This window comes from Microcaecilia unicolor, chromosome 8, assembly GCF_901765095.1.
Source record: "Microcaecilia unicolor chromosome 8, aMicUni1.1, whole genome shotgun sequence".
Taxonomy (NCBI): domain Eukaryota; kingdom Metazoa; phylum Chordata; class Amphibia; order Gymnophiona; family Siphonopidae; genus Microcaecilia; species Microcaecilia unicolor.
In genome coordinates this window covers 108597152-108614084 of record NC_044038.1, presented here as the reverse complement: position 1 = coordinate 108614084, position 16933 = coordinate 108597152, and the positions used below count along the sequence as shown (strand labels likewise).

General features: G+C 46.4%; 1 protein-coding gene across 4 annotated transcripts in view; it reads right to left on the bottom strand.

Moving 5' to 3' along the window:
* Positions 1-6883: 6883 nt before the first annotated feature.
* The window catches only part of TOMM40 (translocase of outer mitochondrial membrane 40), a 561556-nt gene continuing 551506 nt past the window's right edge, over positions 6884-16933 (bottom strand). For all 4 annotated transcript variants that reach the window (XM_030211383.1, XM_030211382.1, XM_030211381.1 and 1 more), the window contains exon 10: positions 6884-9390. In XM_030211383.1, the coding sequence (XP_030067243.1) occupies positions 9251-9390 (140 nt within the window). In that variant the 3' untranslated portion in view covers positions 6884-9250. The remainder of the gene's footprint in view (positions 9391-16933) is intronic.

Here is a 16933-nt window from a genome sequence, read left to right as displayed (position 1 = left end):
CAGAAAAGGCAGGAACAGAAAGGGTAGTTGACACTCATTTCTGGCAATGAAAACAGCAGCAGCTCCAGGCTTCAAAGTTCTGTTTTCTTATTCTAAATATACCAGTGAGCTCAAAGTATGAGAACACACACAGGCAGCTGCACATAGGTGACCTTTGGTAACAGAAAGATGTGATAGCACCAGCTGTCTTAACTACCAAGGAAAAAGGAGAATAAGACAAATAAGAAAAAACAGATTTTGCAAATCAAGCTCATGACCCAGTTTTAACAAATTATTGAAACAGCCAGCCCAACGTTAAAGGCTTGACTTTAACGTAGAAGAAAAAAATATTCCTTCAAATTGTGACACAAATTTTGGTGCACACCACCCGATATTCAAAGCCATTTACGCAGGCAGGAGAGGCACCCAGGGCCACCGAGAGACTGAGCTGGGCCCAGGGCAAGGCCACGCCCCCCCAAGGATCGCCCTCCCCCACTACTCAATTGCTACTGCTGTCGCCTCCCTCTCCTGCTCCCAGGCTGCCGGTGCCGCAGTTCTCAGTCTTCACCTATCTTCCCCCCCTGCTCCCTTCTGCCTGCCATCCGATCCCCTTCATTTAAATTTAAAAAAAAAAAATCTTTAAAGCACCAGGTGAAGCGTCTTCTTTGCGAAAGCGGCAGATCGCCTCGGGCGGGCCTTCCCTCACTGTAATAGGAAGTTACATCAGAGGAGGGCGGGACACAGTGAGGGACGGCCCGCCCGAGGCGATCTGCCGCTTTCGCAGAGAAGGCGCTGCTGCTTTAGAGATTTTTTTTTTAATGCAGGCGGTCGGATGACAGACAGAAGAGAGCCGAGGGTAGGCAGGTGAGACGGTACTGCAGCGCCAGCGGCCTGGGAGAGGGTGAGACTCCGGCGCCGGGCCCTCCGTGGTAGCACAGGCCCAGGGAGTTTTGCCTCCCCCCCTCGGTGGCCCTGGAGGCACTTGCCCGCTTTAATTACACAAAGGGCCAGCCACTGATATTCAGTGGCACTTAACCAGACAGTGCTACTGAATATCAGCTCTGACCAGCCATTTCAAAAGTGGGCTGGAAAGAGGTGTTCTGGAGGCAGAGTCAGGTGGTATGCAGGTGCTGGCAATATTCAGTACCAGCACCTGCATCGCTAAGCAACCAACTAGGACCGCATAAATAGCAGTCCTAACTTTGGTTACTTAGCTATTTGGGTGCTGACACTGAATTGTGGCCGGCATCTTCATAGCTTCCGAGTAGCTGCTGAAGCTGCTTCAACTCCCCTCTGTCCTGCACCCCCCTCCCCCAAGTAAAGTCCTACCCCTTTCCTAGCACCTTTCCCCAGTATTGCACCCCCCAGCACCTTCTAACAATAATGAACCCTGCCCTCCGATTCCAGACCCCATGCCTACCTCTAGCTCTTTGAGAAGTTTAGTTTATTAAAATTTGATATACAACCCTTCACAGGCATATCAGAGCAATACATAGTAACATAGTAGATGACGGCAGAAAAAGACCTGCACGGTCCATCCAGTCTGCACAACAAGATAAACTCACATGTGATACTTTTTGTGTAAAACTGACCTTGATTTGTTTCTGCCATTTTCAGGGCACAGAGCGTATAAGTCTGCCCAGCACTAGCCCCGCCTCCCACCACCGGCTCTGCCACCCAATCTCGGCTAAGCTTCCCCTACAGTGTTAGTATAACATGAAGAAAGAAATCCCTAAAACATTCAAAGTAATGAATCCATACAATTCAACATTGTAAAGCAATAATCAGTCAATAGAACATCCAGTTCAACAGGGATGTATAGATCATGAAAATGTGTGCTAGAACCAAAGCAGAAACAGTGGCCACAACTTGTCAAATTTCATCAGCTTACAGCGTTTTTGAGCAGTCAGCTAACACAAATAATAAGCTTCCCAAAGGGCATTTCTTACTTGAGAAGAGATAGGAAGGACCTTTGTACACTAACATTTAGCCCCCTCACGGCAGAGGACCACAATACAAGGCAATAGCAATTTAACAATCTCTGGTGGCACTGATGTGTGTGGCAAATGGAAAAGAAAAAGACTAGGATTAGCCATTATGGAAAACACAAAAACATAGAGGGGCATAATCGAACGGCGCCGGCCAAATCGATGGCCAGCTCCGCAAAGGGGAGGAGCAAACCATATTTTCGAAATACGGTTGGGGATGGCTAAATTGATCGCCGGGTTTAGAGCAGGATCGCCGGGTTTACATGAGATGGCCGGCTTCGTTTTCCAGCCATAATGGAAACCAGGGCCGGCCATCTCAAACCCGGCGAAATGCAAGCCATTTGGTCGTGGGAGGAGCCAGCATTTCTAGCGCACTGGTCCCCCTGACATGCCAGGACACCAACCAGGCACCCTAGGGGGCACTTCTAAATACTGAAAAAAAAAATAGGTGCCAGAAGTAATCAGCCAGTGATTGAGGAGAGAGCGAGGGGGGTGGGTGGGAGCGGAGGGCACTTTGAGGAGGGAGTTAAGGGTGGAGAAGAGACTACGGGGGTTGGAAAAAAAGGATTGTGAAAAATTACAAGAGGACCTTACAAGACTGGGTGTCTAAATGGCAGATGACGTTTAATGTGAGCAAGTGCAAAGTGATGCATATGGGAAAGAGGAACCCGAATTATAGCTACGTCATGCAAGGTTCCATGTTAGGAGTCACAGACCAAGAAAGGGATCCATGTGTCGTCATTGTACAGTACAATTAAAATAAGCCAGAAAAGAACTACAAAATATAATAGGAGAGGAAAAAAAACTAAGAAAAAAAAGATACTTAACATAAAATAAAACAAAAATCAGGTAGGCAGCAATTCTGACCCAGGGCTGTCAGAACAAGTAACAAAAGGAAAGGCTAATTTGAAGAAATGGGTCTTCAGCAGGGATTTGAAGTTGAGAAAGGCCTGCTCAGAGCGAAGGGCTAACAGTAGGGAATTCCACAGAGAAGGGACAAGGTACAAAAACAGACTAATGGGTAGTTTCAAGACATGAGAGGTGAATAGATGTTGATGTAATGTCAGATAACCTTTTGTTAGTTCCCAGATCTATGTGATCTGCGTTGGTTGTCAGTATGCCGATGCAGTAGGTTTAAAATGCTCTGTCTTATTTTTAAATCTATTTTTGGGTTGAATTTAGAGGAGCTAGGAAAACTGCTTGTTTTTCCACTGTCCGAAGGGAGTATAGGGTTTCTACAGACTTTGAAATTAGGTTTTCCATCTTAGAAAGTTTTGTTATAAAACAATTTATGAAGGAGCTTTTCCATTTTAATGGGGCAAGGCTGTGGAATATGTTGCCTTTAGACATAAAACATTTGTCATTTAGGAAACTTCTGAAAACGTTATTTGTTCAAACACTAATTAATGTTTTATAGTACTATGTATTTGTTATTCTACTCTGTTGTAAAGTCTTTCAGATTTATTAACCACTTTGCATCCTTCGGGAAAGGGTGGTATATAAAACTCCTCTAATGGGTGTTTGTGGAATATAAGAATTTTTATAATGCAAAGTAATGGTATGGGGCAATTTTACTTTTTCCGACAGAGAAAGAGGGAAAACATTTAGAAAAAGAGATAAGGAATAAAGGGAAAACTCTTTGATATGTCAAATTGGGGAGTTGGAAAAGGTTTATCAAACTTCGGGATTAAAAAGGGACAGGGTGCTACTGACAAACTGAAATATGAATTATAAACCCTATAAGGCAGGTACAACAAATTTTTTTATGATGGTGGAAATAAAATCAAGGAAAACTCCTAGGCTGGAAGTTTTACAGCAATCTCAATCCCATATTCTTAAAATTAGGGATGGCAGAGGAGCTCATTTATGTAAAGAAGCCCAAATTCAGAAGATTCTTAGAATTTTATAAGAAACTATATGCTAAGGACAAGAATATATGACATGATGATATCCAGCAATTTCTTTCACTACTCTTTTCCCAGGATAGGGGTAGAGATCCAGAAAGCCTTAGATAATATATGTTTCTCCTGGTGAGGTGAGATCAAGATCAAGAACCTACCCAGGAGAAAATCCTTGGTGTTAGATGGATTCCCTAATATTTTTTATAAATTATATTCAGATACCTTATCCCCTATTTTAACCCATTTCTTTAATTCCTTACAAAATGCTACACAGCTACTACAGCACAATACTGCAGGTATGACTATATTGTATAAACCTGGATGTGATAACACATGCTGTAGTTCCTATTATCCAATTTCCCTAGTGTGGATTTAAAAATATTAGGTAGTTGCCTATGAAAAATATCCGCTAAACTGCTTGTGGTAGATGCTGAAAAGGGATCTGACCATGCACAATGGCCACTCATGTCTGCTGTATTGGAAAAATTTGGAATTGAGAAGGGCTTTTGTACATGGATAGATACCTTATATTGAAATTCAATGGCCTGTATAAAGATTAATGGGTTTTATACTAATATTTTCCTATTTAGGAGAGGCACTAAAGCAGGTGTGTCTGCTTTCCCCATTATTTGCATTAGTGATGAGACTTTGTCCAGAAAATCAGGGATAATAGGGATATCTGAGGGATTCCAGGGGGTACTTCCGATCATAAAATTTCTCCGATGACATCATCCTATTTTCTGTCAACATATATCAGTTGTATTGCTTCTGAATGGAAAACGAATAATCCTATCAATTGATGATGCCAAAGACTATACTTATGGAAAAGCTAAGACTAATTCATTTGAGCACTCCTGGGAAATTGTTACAGAAATATTTCGACATGATGTCATTCTTAGTGTGGGAGGAACTGGGGCTTAGTCTATCATTTGTTACCTTCTATTATGTTTCTGTTTTTACTACTGTTATTGTTTAAAGATGAACCCATGTGGTGTCCCTGATGTGTTACTGAAAAACTTTAATAAAATTCAAGTTACAAAAATTAAAAGGAAAAAAAAACCCAGGGAAACATGGTTCAAATCCAACTGTAGCTCCCTATGATCTTGGGCAAGTCTTTTAGCATGTGCTAAATGCTAGAGACGCCCACAGGAATATATGAGCATCTCTAGTGTTTAGCGTACAATTATTTTTAGCCCGTGCTAAAAACACTAGACAACTTTGAAAAAGGGGCCCTTAATCCTCAATTGCCTCAGGTATAAATTTTGTGAGCCCTTCACGGACAGCGACATACCTAGTGTACCTACATTTAAACCACTTTGATAACTTTCAAGCTTGTAGGTGGTATATAAAATTAAATAAATAAAAATTAACATATTCAGTAAGATTTTCTCCTATACCCACAGAATGAACAAAAAGCCTCAGTAAATCGGGACCTTAATTTGCGAACACAAAGGTTTATTTTTGTCATTTACCTTCATTCTATCCCCATTCCTTTTCTTCTTTTAATTATAGTTGCAATTAACCACCCAATTAAAATTTTTAATTGCAGTTAATCACATTTTTAATCACTGTTCTAGACAGTACACTAACACAGTTAACTGGATAGTGGTGATATTCAGCTTGCTGCCCCAGGGGGAGGGGGTTGATGGTATTGATTTTGCTGAACCCCCACCCAAAGACCCTGCTGAACAGCATCCACTCCCTTCCAAAGAGGCCCCTCCAAGAGCATGCAACCACTCTAGGGCCTCCCACAGGCCTACCTTAAGAATGTCCTCATGTAGGGCGGACAGAAGCCAATCCCCAGTTGCTCATGCCCGTACTGTTTCCATCTTCAAACTGGCAGCTGTGATAGCTAGTAGTCTCGTAGTAGTACTGCTGACTGACATGGGTTGAATATAGACCCCAACAGCATTGCATTAGCAATGTAAATTTTAATTGCCTTTAAAATTGTGTTAACTGTGATAGTTAATGGCAATTATCACTATTTAATTATTTTTGTTTTTGTCCTTTTTCCATCTAACATATTGTATTCACTTTACTACTCTTCAACTATCCTATCCTAACCTATCAATCTCTTCACTTCTTTTGCTCCCCCCAGTGGAGTAGCCTAACGGTTAGTGCAGTGGGTTGAGGACATGGGTAACCTGGTTCAATTACCTCTGCAGCACCACATGACCCTGGACAAGTCACTTAGGGATTGAGACTAGGGGAAGGTAGGTAGAAAACGTTTATTTAGCTATTTCCCACCATTCCCTTACCCTCTCTTTTTCTACTTCCCTCTTCTTAATCCCAGAAATCCCTACCTTCCTTGCTTCCCTCTTACAATGAGCAGTTCCCAGTTTCCCATATTTGACTACTACCCTTCACATTTTCATTCATCCCCCAAATTATCCCATCTCTCTGACTGGTCATATACTGATCTGATGGAGATGGAATGTTAGAAGGTAGACAGGTTGATATGGGACAAGAGTCAGTCTGTTTATCCCAGAACATGCATTTTTTCTTTATATAAAAATCCTATAACGCCAGTAAAGGGGAGTTGCTATAGGGACAGCACATCCTGCATTATTACTGTCCCTAATCACAGGCTGCAATTAATTTGCTCCAGGGTCCTTAGTAGTGCACTTCCCTCTTGCTTCATGGTGCTACTGTGGCACTATCAATACGGAGGAGACCTGAAAGTAAAAGAGTTGGGAGAAGGCTGTGATGGAAATACTTCTAATACAAATATGAGGAAATATTTTTTTTCACTCAAAGAATAGTTAAGCTCTGGAACTCATTGCCGGAGGATATGGTAACAGTGCTTAGCATATCAGCTTTAAAAAGGTTTAGACAAGTTCCTGGACGAAAAATCCTTAGTCTGTTATTGAGATGGACACGGGGGAAGCCACTGCTTGCCTCGGGATTGGTAGCATAGAATGTTGCTACTAATGGGGTTTCTGCCAGGTGACCTGGATTGGCCACTGTTGGAAGCAGGGTATTGAGCTTGACAGACCATTGGTCTGACCAAGTATTACTATTTTTATATTCTTATGACAGCTAATGAATCTCTCAGATTGAGCAGGGAGACTTGGGCTATCTTCTAAAAACTAGTAATCTTACAAGAACCAAAGATACCATTGCTCAATCTATAGGAGCCCATAAGCAGAGGAACGAGCAAAGGTTCATGGAGAGCAGAGTCCAGGAGCCTGGTGTCCTCAGTAAACACTTAGTCTACATCTACCTATTAAGAAAATTCCTATACAAGTGTGTGCTCATAACTATTCTTATTTTAATAAACACATCCATTTTTTTAAAATGTAAAAGGTATTTAATATAAAACATTGTTTAAAAAAAAATCCCCCTTCTACAGCAGCATATTGTCAGTGCATTTCTTGCCTTCTAATACAAGGTTACTAAAAGATTTATGTTATGTTATTTATGGAGTATCTGTATAATCAGATATACCACTTGAAAAAAAGGTTCCTGAGCAGACAAATCTGTATACATTCATATTTAATGAAGCCAGGTGACTTCCAACACTTTGTTTTTAATTTCTGTAAGAGAATTATATTTCCATAACTTATACACATGATTTACATATACAGCCTCATGCAGAAGTTATCAATGGTAGCTGCAGCTTCCTGTATTTCTGATTCCCTCTAGTCATGCTCTCTTTTCCATTGCTGGACCACACCAGGATGCCATGCAGGCAGAATCAGTATAGGAAGGCAAGAAGACAGGGCAGGTATGGGTATTATATAGGTCCAATCCATCCTGGTATCAAAATCATGCCTTCATGTTGTATTTTCATGATAGAGTACTGGGAAGACAGAAACGATTAGACCTGGTTCCAAGAGACCCTAAGTCCCTGCATGTGTAAGAGTGACGTTCATTATTGTCATGGTATGTGCAAAACTAACCCATTTGGAGACACTGCCCCCACTTCCCAAGATTCACATATTAATAGAGATTAAGAAGGAAATCAGAGTATGTAAGACAAAAAGCAACATTTCTAAGAATAACCCCAACAATAAAATCTGATATCAGGTACTGCAGATCTAACATCATCTTGCTGAAAGCAGCCAAGATCTTTCACCATCAACCCTTGACATCCCCATTATTCTAGTGCAGTCTGTTCCTATTATTTAGGCAATCCAACATCCCATAGAGAAAGATCTTTCTTTAGATTAATTGTAAGATTTATTCTCATACAGGATGTTCCCTTTGTAATACTAGTGTAGGTACTGTCATAAGGAAAAGACTGAGTTAGTGCTAGCTTTATAGCTATTTTCTCCATGGATTTAAAGTTTCACCTCCTCTCCAAAAAGCAAATCCACAAAATACACTCACACAAAGGCAGACTTCCTAGCAACTTTAGAGGTTTACCACAGTGCAGTGATCATCATGCAGACCTCTCCTCTCTACTTTAACCAGGGCTTTGTCACTACACTAAAGGTTCTCTTACATTTCCAGCCTTCATTAGTATGAAGGCCTCTGTTGCAGGAACTCCGGGAGAGTGGCAGAGGGGAGTAAATATTGGGCTTAAGTTTTAAGCAGAAAGCTAAGAAATACATCTTAAAAGACACAACTAAAACTAGATTCTGGAATGTGAGTGGTAAGGAAACAGACCTAAGCATTAGAGTCTTCTAAGCTGTGAGTATGCAGAAAATTCTGTTACACACAGGGAACAGTATATTTAGCAGCCAGAAATGAACGTGTAGCAACTGCAAGTAGGTTCCAGGATCAATTGCAGAAGGCAGATAACAGATGAAATAAAAGCTAAAACTGAGGAAAGCAGTAGTGGAGCTTTTCAAATTTTCTCTAACGAATGTAATTAAGATAACAGAGACACTGTGCATGCAAGTTTTATGCATATTTGTTTTGATGATCCAGAAAACTAAACAAAAGTTAAGTGGGTGGCTAGCACTAGGTCAGGAAACACTACTCAAATGCTTGTAATTGAAAGCAAGGGGGAGAGAAAGGGTCCTTTCTGCTTATCCTAGCACAGGTTGCTATTGTATGCATCAGTTTTTAACCCTTTGTAGAATGGCAGTGTATGAATCCAGTCATGGTAATGGGAAGTCCAACAGGAACAGCAATCACAAATCAATTACCAAAGGGCAGAAAAGCAGCAGCTTCAGTTTTAAGAGTGTTCAAAGCTTAGGGAAATGACATCACTGAACACTAGGGCCCAACAAGCCCCACAGAAGCACACTAGAGTGTAAATAAAACACCGCCTAAAACACTTGGATGACATATGAGCTTGTCCTTGCCATTCTATATACATAGCTGCTAGATCCAAGGGCTCTCTCGCTCTATAAATTCAGATTATATAAAATAAAGATTGAAAATGGAGAAGCTAAGGAGGAAAGAAGGAGAAGAGCAACAGCAGCATCCAAGTTAACCAATAGTGAGGCCAAAGCCACACTGGAACTTGTTCTTCTTATGGTTGAGAAAGGCCCCCATCGCTAATGTCAGTGGCAATGGTAGCAACTTCTTCTCAAGCGTCGCTCCCACAACCCAGTTACTGTCCACAGAACCTGAGGACAATAGAGGGAAAAAGTTACAAATTAGTGACCAGGTAAATCATCATGTAAACCAAGCAAAACTACAAGGGAGGGAGGAATAGAGGAGAATAGAAAGGCATGCAAACACTTCATACAATGGAGAAGGCATAAACAAAAATCATGGATAAGAGAACATGGAAAAAATAAAAGATTTGCTAGAACAGTCACAAATGATATGTACTGATATTCAGGGAGTGCAACAGACCAGTGGCACTAAGCAGGATCATGCCCACAGCTAACACACAAAAACTAAACAACCCCTTCATAACACACTGGAATAACATTTTCTCCTAAAAAAAACATTTGTATAGAACTACTGACATAAGCAGAACTGTATAATAAGGCCAGCCCGAAAGAGCTTACAGTCTCTGTGGGTACCAGAGGCAATGGGACACAAGTTACTTGTAAGGGTAGAGGACAGCAGGGTTGTCGATGACCAACAATAAAACACAGTCAGTCATAAATGGGTAACAAAGATATTGTTTGTCAAATCATCACTGAGACTCAACACAGAGCCATGTTTCGGCATTACCGCCTGCTTCTGGAGTCTACCAGTGCAGATTAACAAAAAATACTTTTTCTTGTAGTGAAAGCAGTAAAATGGTATCAAATATAGAAATGCAGGTGTCCTACGTTTTTCACTTGGAGCGGTATAAGTAGTCTTGAGATGTAATCAGGGGCAGATTAAAGCAGGCCTTTGGCTACCAGTATCCTACTGGATCAAATACACAGTGTTCTTGTTGCAAAAGTGGGAAACATGATCCAACTTGGAAGCATTATATAAAAGTTTGACTGTCGTAGATTGTACGAGTTGTAAGCACTTTAATGAGGAAAGGGAAAGACCAGCCAGTAAAGAAATTGCTGTAGGTGAGATATGATGAGTGAAAGAAGAATACACATGGAAGAAGTAGAGAGGTAAGACTTAACTGATGGAATGTGCTGTAATGCAAAGAAGGTTAATTAGATAGTTTTGCCAATATGGTATTTAAAGGAGTTTAGGGTCAAATATAACTCCAAATACACAGATCTTCTCAGTAAATCCAGAAAAAAAGAACATATAGAGCTACAGTTCTGAAATATAACCAGTGTGGTAAATATAACTCCTCCCATTCCTTCCCCCTTTCAAGTGTTGCCTTTTTTGGGGGGAATTTTATTTTTTGGATACTTTTCTTCTTCTGACTAAAAGGAGGGATATGTGCCAAGAAAATGGAAAAACATTCTTGCAGTAACACTACCTCCCTCTCACTAACCCTTATTAAAAAAAAAAGGAAATAGATGTTTCAAAACTGAACCCACCTAATCTACGCCTAAGATTTAATTTCATAATTTCAAATTATGTAATAAACCCCTATTTTTCTTACTCTCCCAAAGCATCTAATTTTCTGAAAAATAAGCTCATAAAATTCTATTTGAAAAACACCTCCTGTGTCACACAGAGGTCCTCCTCCTCCTCCCCCCACGAGGCCTCCTCCTCGCTGTTGGACATAAGTTCTCTGACTTCTGTCCTAAACCAGGCCCGTCTCGACTCAGAGGAGCCACGTCCTCGATGATGGTGTCGAGAGGTGGAGTCCCGACGTTGATTTCACCTGAGTGGCGGCCGAGACTGGTGCCGCAAGTGGTACCGGTGTTGACGGCCGCATCACAGGGCCATAGCTAGCCGGCGCTTCCATCAACGGTGCCGAGGGCGAAAGCACCCCCGGCACCGGAAAAGACTGGCACAGCAGCCCTTCCAGGATACTTGGAAGGATGGCTCGGAGGCGCTCGTCCAAAGTCTCTGTCGGGGACAGGCTGAGGGGCGGTGCAGGAGTCGGTGCTAGAATCTGCACGGGGCCAGGAGACGGTACCGGACTGCCTGATGACCGACACCTCTTGAATGGAGGGGGAGTGGTCCTCCCAGTGTCGACGCTTCTCGGGTGCCGACTCTCTCGACGCCCCGGAGCTCCCGGTACCGTGTGAAGGGGTGACCAATGACGATGCTTCTTAGCCAACTTCCTTCGATGCACGTCATCGGCGCTCCGCGGTACCAACGAGGAGAACGTGGAATCCACATGCCTCCTCGGGGTCGGGTCCGAAAGGGGTCGGTCCCGATGGCCCTGCCCAGTAGGAGCCGCCGAGGCAGGTGGAGGCCCACTTGGCTGCTCGCTGCTCCCAGCGAAAGATGGTCATCAGGCCGGTGGTACGTTGCCATGTCCGGAGCCGAAGTCGACGCTACCGGTGCTGATGCTGTCGATGTCGACGCAGAAGGGCCGGCGCAAGCTCCAAAAATTCGGTCCCGTTGAGCTTGCCTCGCTACTTGTGTCCGCTACTTCAAGCTGAGACACAAGTTACACGCTTTGAGATTATGTACAGGCCCGAGGCACCAAGCATGGGTGTCGGAGAGCGAGATCTGCCAGCCGCACCGACCACACTTTTTGAAGCCGCTGGGTATCCTCGATGTCATCGACGGAAAAATCACGGCGGCGAGGTCAAAATCGTCAATGGTGGCGGCAAAAAGGGCCATGAGGAAGAAAAAACATGAACGCGCAGCCACGAGGCCGTGATGGCTGCGAAAGGAAAGGAATGGAAAAAGAATAAGAAGAAAGGGAACCTCTTTTTTTTTTTTTTTACGAGAAAGAAGAATTAAGAGAAAGAAGGTGTGAACGGCACCACAAAACAAAGAAAAAAGGGGACTAGGCTGCAAACTGGTTTCCGAGGCTGACAAGGGAGAGGGACGCAAAGCAGTCTCTCTCCAAGCGCGGAAAACGAGAAACTGAGCGGGAGCGGTCACGCACGGGCGGGAAGACGGCTGCGCATGCGCGGTGGGCGTGCTCCACGCGCGGGACCTCCCATGAGAAGTTTTTTCTGGTTGGAGGGGGCTGCCGTGGACGTCACCTGCAGCCTGCTTGTCCTCGGAGAATTATAGATAAACTGGACACAATGGAGCAGAGATTTACTGCACAGACAGGGTATGATACATACCTGTAGCAGTTGTTCTCCGAGGACAGCAGGCTGATTGTTCTCACGACTGGGTTGACGTCCGCGGCAGCCCCCACCAACCGGAAAAAGCTTCGCGGGACGGTCGGCACGCAGGGCACGCCCACCGCGCATGCGCGGCCGTCTTCCCGCCCGTGCGCGACCGCTCCCGCCAGTTGAATGACAAGCAATAAAGTATGAAACACAACTCCAAAGGGGAGGAGGGAGGGAAGGTGAGAACAATCAGCCTGCTGTCCTCGGAGAACAACTGCTACAGGTATGTATCATACCCTTTCTCCGAGGACAAGCAGGCTGCTTGTTCTCACGACTGGGGTATCCCTAGCTCTCAGGCTCACTCAAAACAATAACCCAGGTCAATTGAACCTCGCAACGGCGAGGGTACAACAGAAATTGACCTACGAAGAACAACTAACTGAGAGTGCAGCCTGACCAGAATAAATTCGGGTCCTGGAGGGTGGAGTTGGATTTACACCCCAAACAGATTCTGCAGCACCGACTGCCCGAACCGACTGTCGCGTCGGGTATCCTGCTGGAGGCAGTAATGAGATGTGAATGTGTGGACAGATGACCACGTCGCAGCCTTGCAGATCTCTTCAATAGTGGCTGACTTCAAGTGGGCCACCGACGCTGCCATGGCTCTGACACTATGAGCCGTGACATGACCCTCAAGAGTCAGCCCAGCCTGGGCGTAAGTGAAGGAAATGCAATCTGCTAGCCAATTAGAGATGGTGCGTTTCCCGACAGCGACCCCTAGCCTGTTAGGGTCGAAAGAAATAAACAATTGGGCGGACTGTCTGTGGGGCTGTGTCCGCTCCAAGTAGAAGGCCAATGCTCTCTTGCAGTCCAATGTGTGCAACTGACGTTCAGCAGGGCGGGTATGCGGCCTGGGGAAGAATGTTGGCAAGACAATTGACTGGTTAAGATGGAACTCCGACACCACCTTCGGCAGGAACTTTGGGTGAGTGCGGAGCACTACTCTGTTGTGATGAAATTTGGTATATGGAGCATGAGCTACTAGGGCTTGAAGCTCACTGACCCTACGAGCTGAAGTAACTGCCACCAGGAAAATGACCTTCCAGGTCAAGTACTTCAGATGGCAGGTATTCAGTGGCTCAAAAGGAGGTTTCATCAGCTGGGTGAGGACGACGTTGAGATCCCATGACACAGTAGGAGGCTTGATAGGGGGCTTTGACAAAAGCAAGCCTCTCATGAATCGAACGACTAAAGGCTCTCCAGAGATGGCTTTACCTTCCACACGATAATGGTAAGCACTAATCGCACTAAGGTGATTCCTTACTGAGTTGGTCTTGAGGCCAGACTCTGATAAGTGCAGAAGGTATTCAAGCAGGTTCTGTGCAGGGCAAGAACGAGGTTCTAGGGCCATGCTCTCACACCACACGACAAACCTCCTCCACTTGAAAAAGTAACTCTTTTTAGTGGAATCCTTCCTAGAGGCAAGCAAGACCCGGGAGACACCCTCAGACAGACCCAACGCAGTGAAGTCTACGCCCTCAACATCCAGGCCGTGAGAGCCAGAGACTGAAGGTTGGGGTGCAGCAACGCTCCGTCGTTCTGCGAAATGAGAGTCGGAAAACACTCCAATCTCCACGGTTCTTCGGAGGACAACTCCAGAAGAAGAGGGAACCAGATCTGACGGGGCCAAAAGGGCGCTATCAGAATCATGGTGCCGCGGTCTTGCTTGAGCTTCAGTAAGGTCTTCCCCACCAAAGGTATGGGAGGATAAGCATACAGGAGGCCGGTCCCCCAATGGAGGAGAAAGGCATCCGACGCTAGCCTGCCGTGTGCCTGAAGTCTGGAACAGAACAGAGGCAGCTTGTGGTTGGTCTGAGAGGCGAAAAGGTCCACCGAGGGGGTGCCCCACGCTCGGAAGATCTTGCGTACCACTCTGGCATGGAGCGACCACTCGTGCGGTTGCATGACTCTGCTCAGTCTGTCGGCCAGACTGTTGTTTACGCCTGCCAGGTATGTGGCTTGGAGGAGCATGCCGAACCGACACGCCCAACGCCACATCCCGACGGCCTCCTGGCACAGGGGGCGAGATCCGGTGCCCCCCTGCTTGTTGACGTAATACATTGCAACCTGATTGTCTGTCCGAATTTGGATAATTTGACAGGACAGCCGATCTCTGAAAGCCTTCAGTGCGTTCCAGATCGCTCGGAGCTCCAGGAGGTTGATCTGCAGATCCTTTTCCTGGAGGGACCACAGACCCTGAGTGTGGAGCCCATCGACATGGGCTCCCCACCCCAGGCGAGATGCATCCGTCGTCAGCACTTTCGTGGGCTGCGGAACTTGGAATGGACGTCCCAGGGTCAAATTGGTCCGGATGGTCCACCAGAGCAGTGGAGTGCGACAACTGGTGGAGAGGCGGATGACATCTTCTAGATTCCCGGTGGCTTGGAACCACTGGGAAGCTAGGGTCCATTGAGCAGATCTCATGTGAAGACGAGCCATGGGAGTCACATGAACTGTGGAGGCCATATGACCCAGAAGTCTCAACATCTGCCGAGCTGTGATCTGCTGAGACGCTCTGGTCTGCGAAGCCAGGGCCAAGAGATTGGTGGCCCTCGCTTCGGGAAGGTAGGCCTGAGCCGTCTGGGAATTCAGCAGCGCTCCTATGAATTCCAGAGACTGAGTTGGCTGGAGATGGGACTTTGGGTAATTTATCACAAACCCCAGCAGCTCCAGAAGTTGAATAGTGCACTGCATGGACCGGAGGGCTCCTGCCTCCGAGGTGTTCTTGACCAGCCAATCGTCGAGATATGGGAACACGTGCACTCCCAGCTTGCGTAGGTAGGCCGCTACCACCACGAGGCACTTTGTAAACACTCGTGGGGCAGAGGCGAGCCCAAAGGGCAGCACACAATACTGAAAGTGCCGTGCGCCCAGGCGGAATCTGAGATACTGTCTGTGAGCTGGCAGTATCGGGATGTGAGTGTATGCGTCCTTTAAATCCAGGGAACATAGCCAATCGTTTTTCTGAATCATTGGCAGAAGGGTGCCCAAGGAAAGCATCCTGAACTTTTCTTTGACCAGGAATTTGTTCAGGCCTCTCAGGTCTAGGATGGGACGCATCCCCCCTGTTTTCTTTTCCACAAGGAAGTACCTGGAATAGAATCCCTGCCCTTCCTGCCCGGGTGGTACGGGCTCGACCGCATTGGCGCTGAGAAGGGCGGAGAGTTCCTCTGCAAGTACCTGCTTGTGATGGGAGCTGAAAGACTGAGCTCCTGGAGGACAATTTGGAGGCAGGGAGGCCAAATTCAGGGCGTATCCGCACCGCACTATTTGGAGAACCCACTGGTCGGAGGTTATGAGAGGCCACCTTTGGTGAAAAAATTTTAACCTCCCTCCGACCGGCAGATCGTCCGGTACGGACACTTGTAGGGCGGCTATGTTCCCGTGGATCCAGTCAAAAGCCCGTCCCCGGCTTTTGCTGTGGAGGCGCAGGGGGCTGCTTAGGCGCACGCTGTTGACGAGAACGAGCGCGCTGGGGCTGTCCCTGTGCCTGACGAGGCCTTCGGGCCGGCTGGTTGTACCTACGCTTTGCAAAAGAATAGGGTGCAGCCTGCCGTGCCCGGGAAAAACGCCCACCCGTGGGGGCGGGTGCTGAAGGCGCCCGGTGGGAGAGCTTGTCGAGAGCGGTTTCCCGCTGATGCAGTTGGTCCACCATCTGCTCGACCTTCTCACCGAAAATGTTATCCCCCCGGCAAGGGACGTCGGCCAGTCTCTGCTGGGTGCGGTTGTCCAGGTCAGAGGCACGCAGCCATGAGAGCCTGCGCATCACTATACCTTGGGCCGCAGCACGAGATGCCACGTCACAGGTGTCAAAAATCCCCCTGGACAGGAACTTTCTGCACGCCTTCAGCTGCCTGACCACCTCCTGATAAGGCCTGGACTGCTCCGGCGGGAGCTTATCGACCAGGTCCGCCAGCTGTTGCACATTGGTCCGCATGTGGATGCTCATATAGAGCAGGTACGATTGGATGCGGGTCACGAGCATGGAGGACTGGTAGGCCTTCCTCCCAAATGAGTCCAGAGTGCGAGACTCCCGCCCCGGGGGCGCCGAGGCGGTATCCCTCGAACTCCGTGCCCTCTTGAGAGCAGAATCCACGACCGCTGAGTCATGGGGCAACTGGGGCCGCATGAGCTCTGGGTCAGAGTGGATCCTGTACTGGGACTCTGCTTTCTTGGGAATGGTGGGATTAGTTAATGGTCGCACCCAGTTCCGGAGCAGCGTCTCCTTCAGGACATTGTGCAGCGGTACCGTGGAGGACTCTCTAGGTGGTGATGGATAGTCGAGGACCTCGAGCATCTCGGCCCTCGGCTCTTCCACAGAGACCACGGGAAAGGGAATGCTTATAGACATATCCCGCACAAAGGAGGCAAAGGAGAGACTCTCAGGAGGTGAGAGCTTCCTCTCCGGTGACGGCGTGGGGTCCGAGGGAAGGCCCGTAGACTCCTCTGAGGAGAAATATCTCGGGTCCTCCTCTTCCCCCCACGAGTCCTCATCCTCGGTATCGGACAT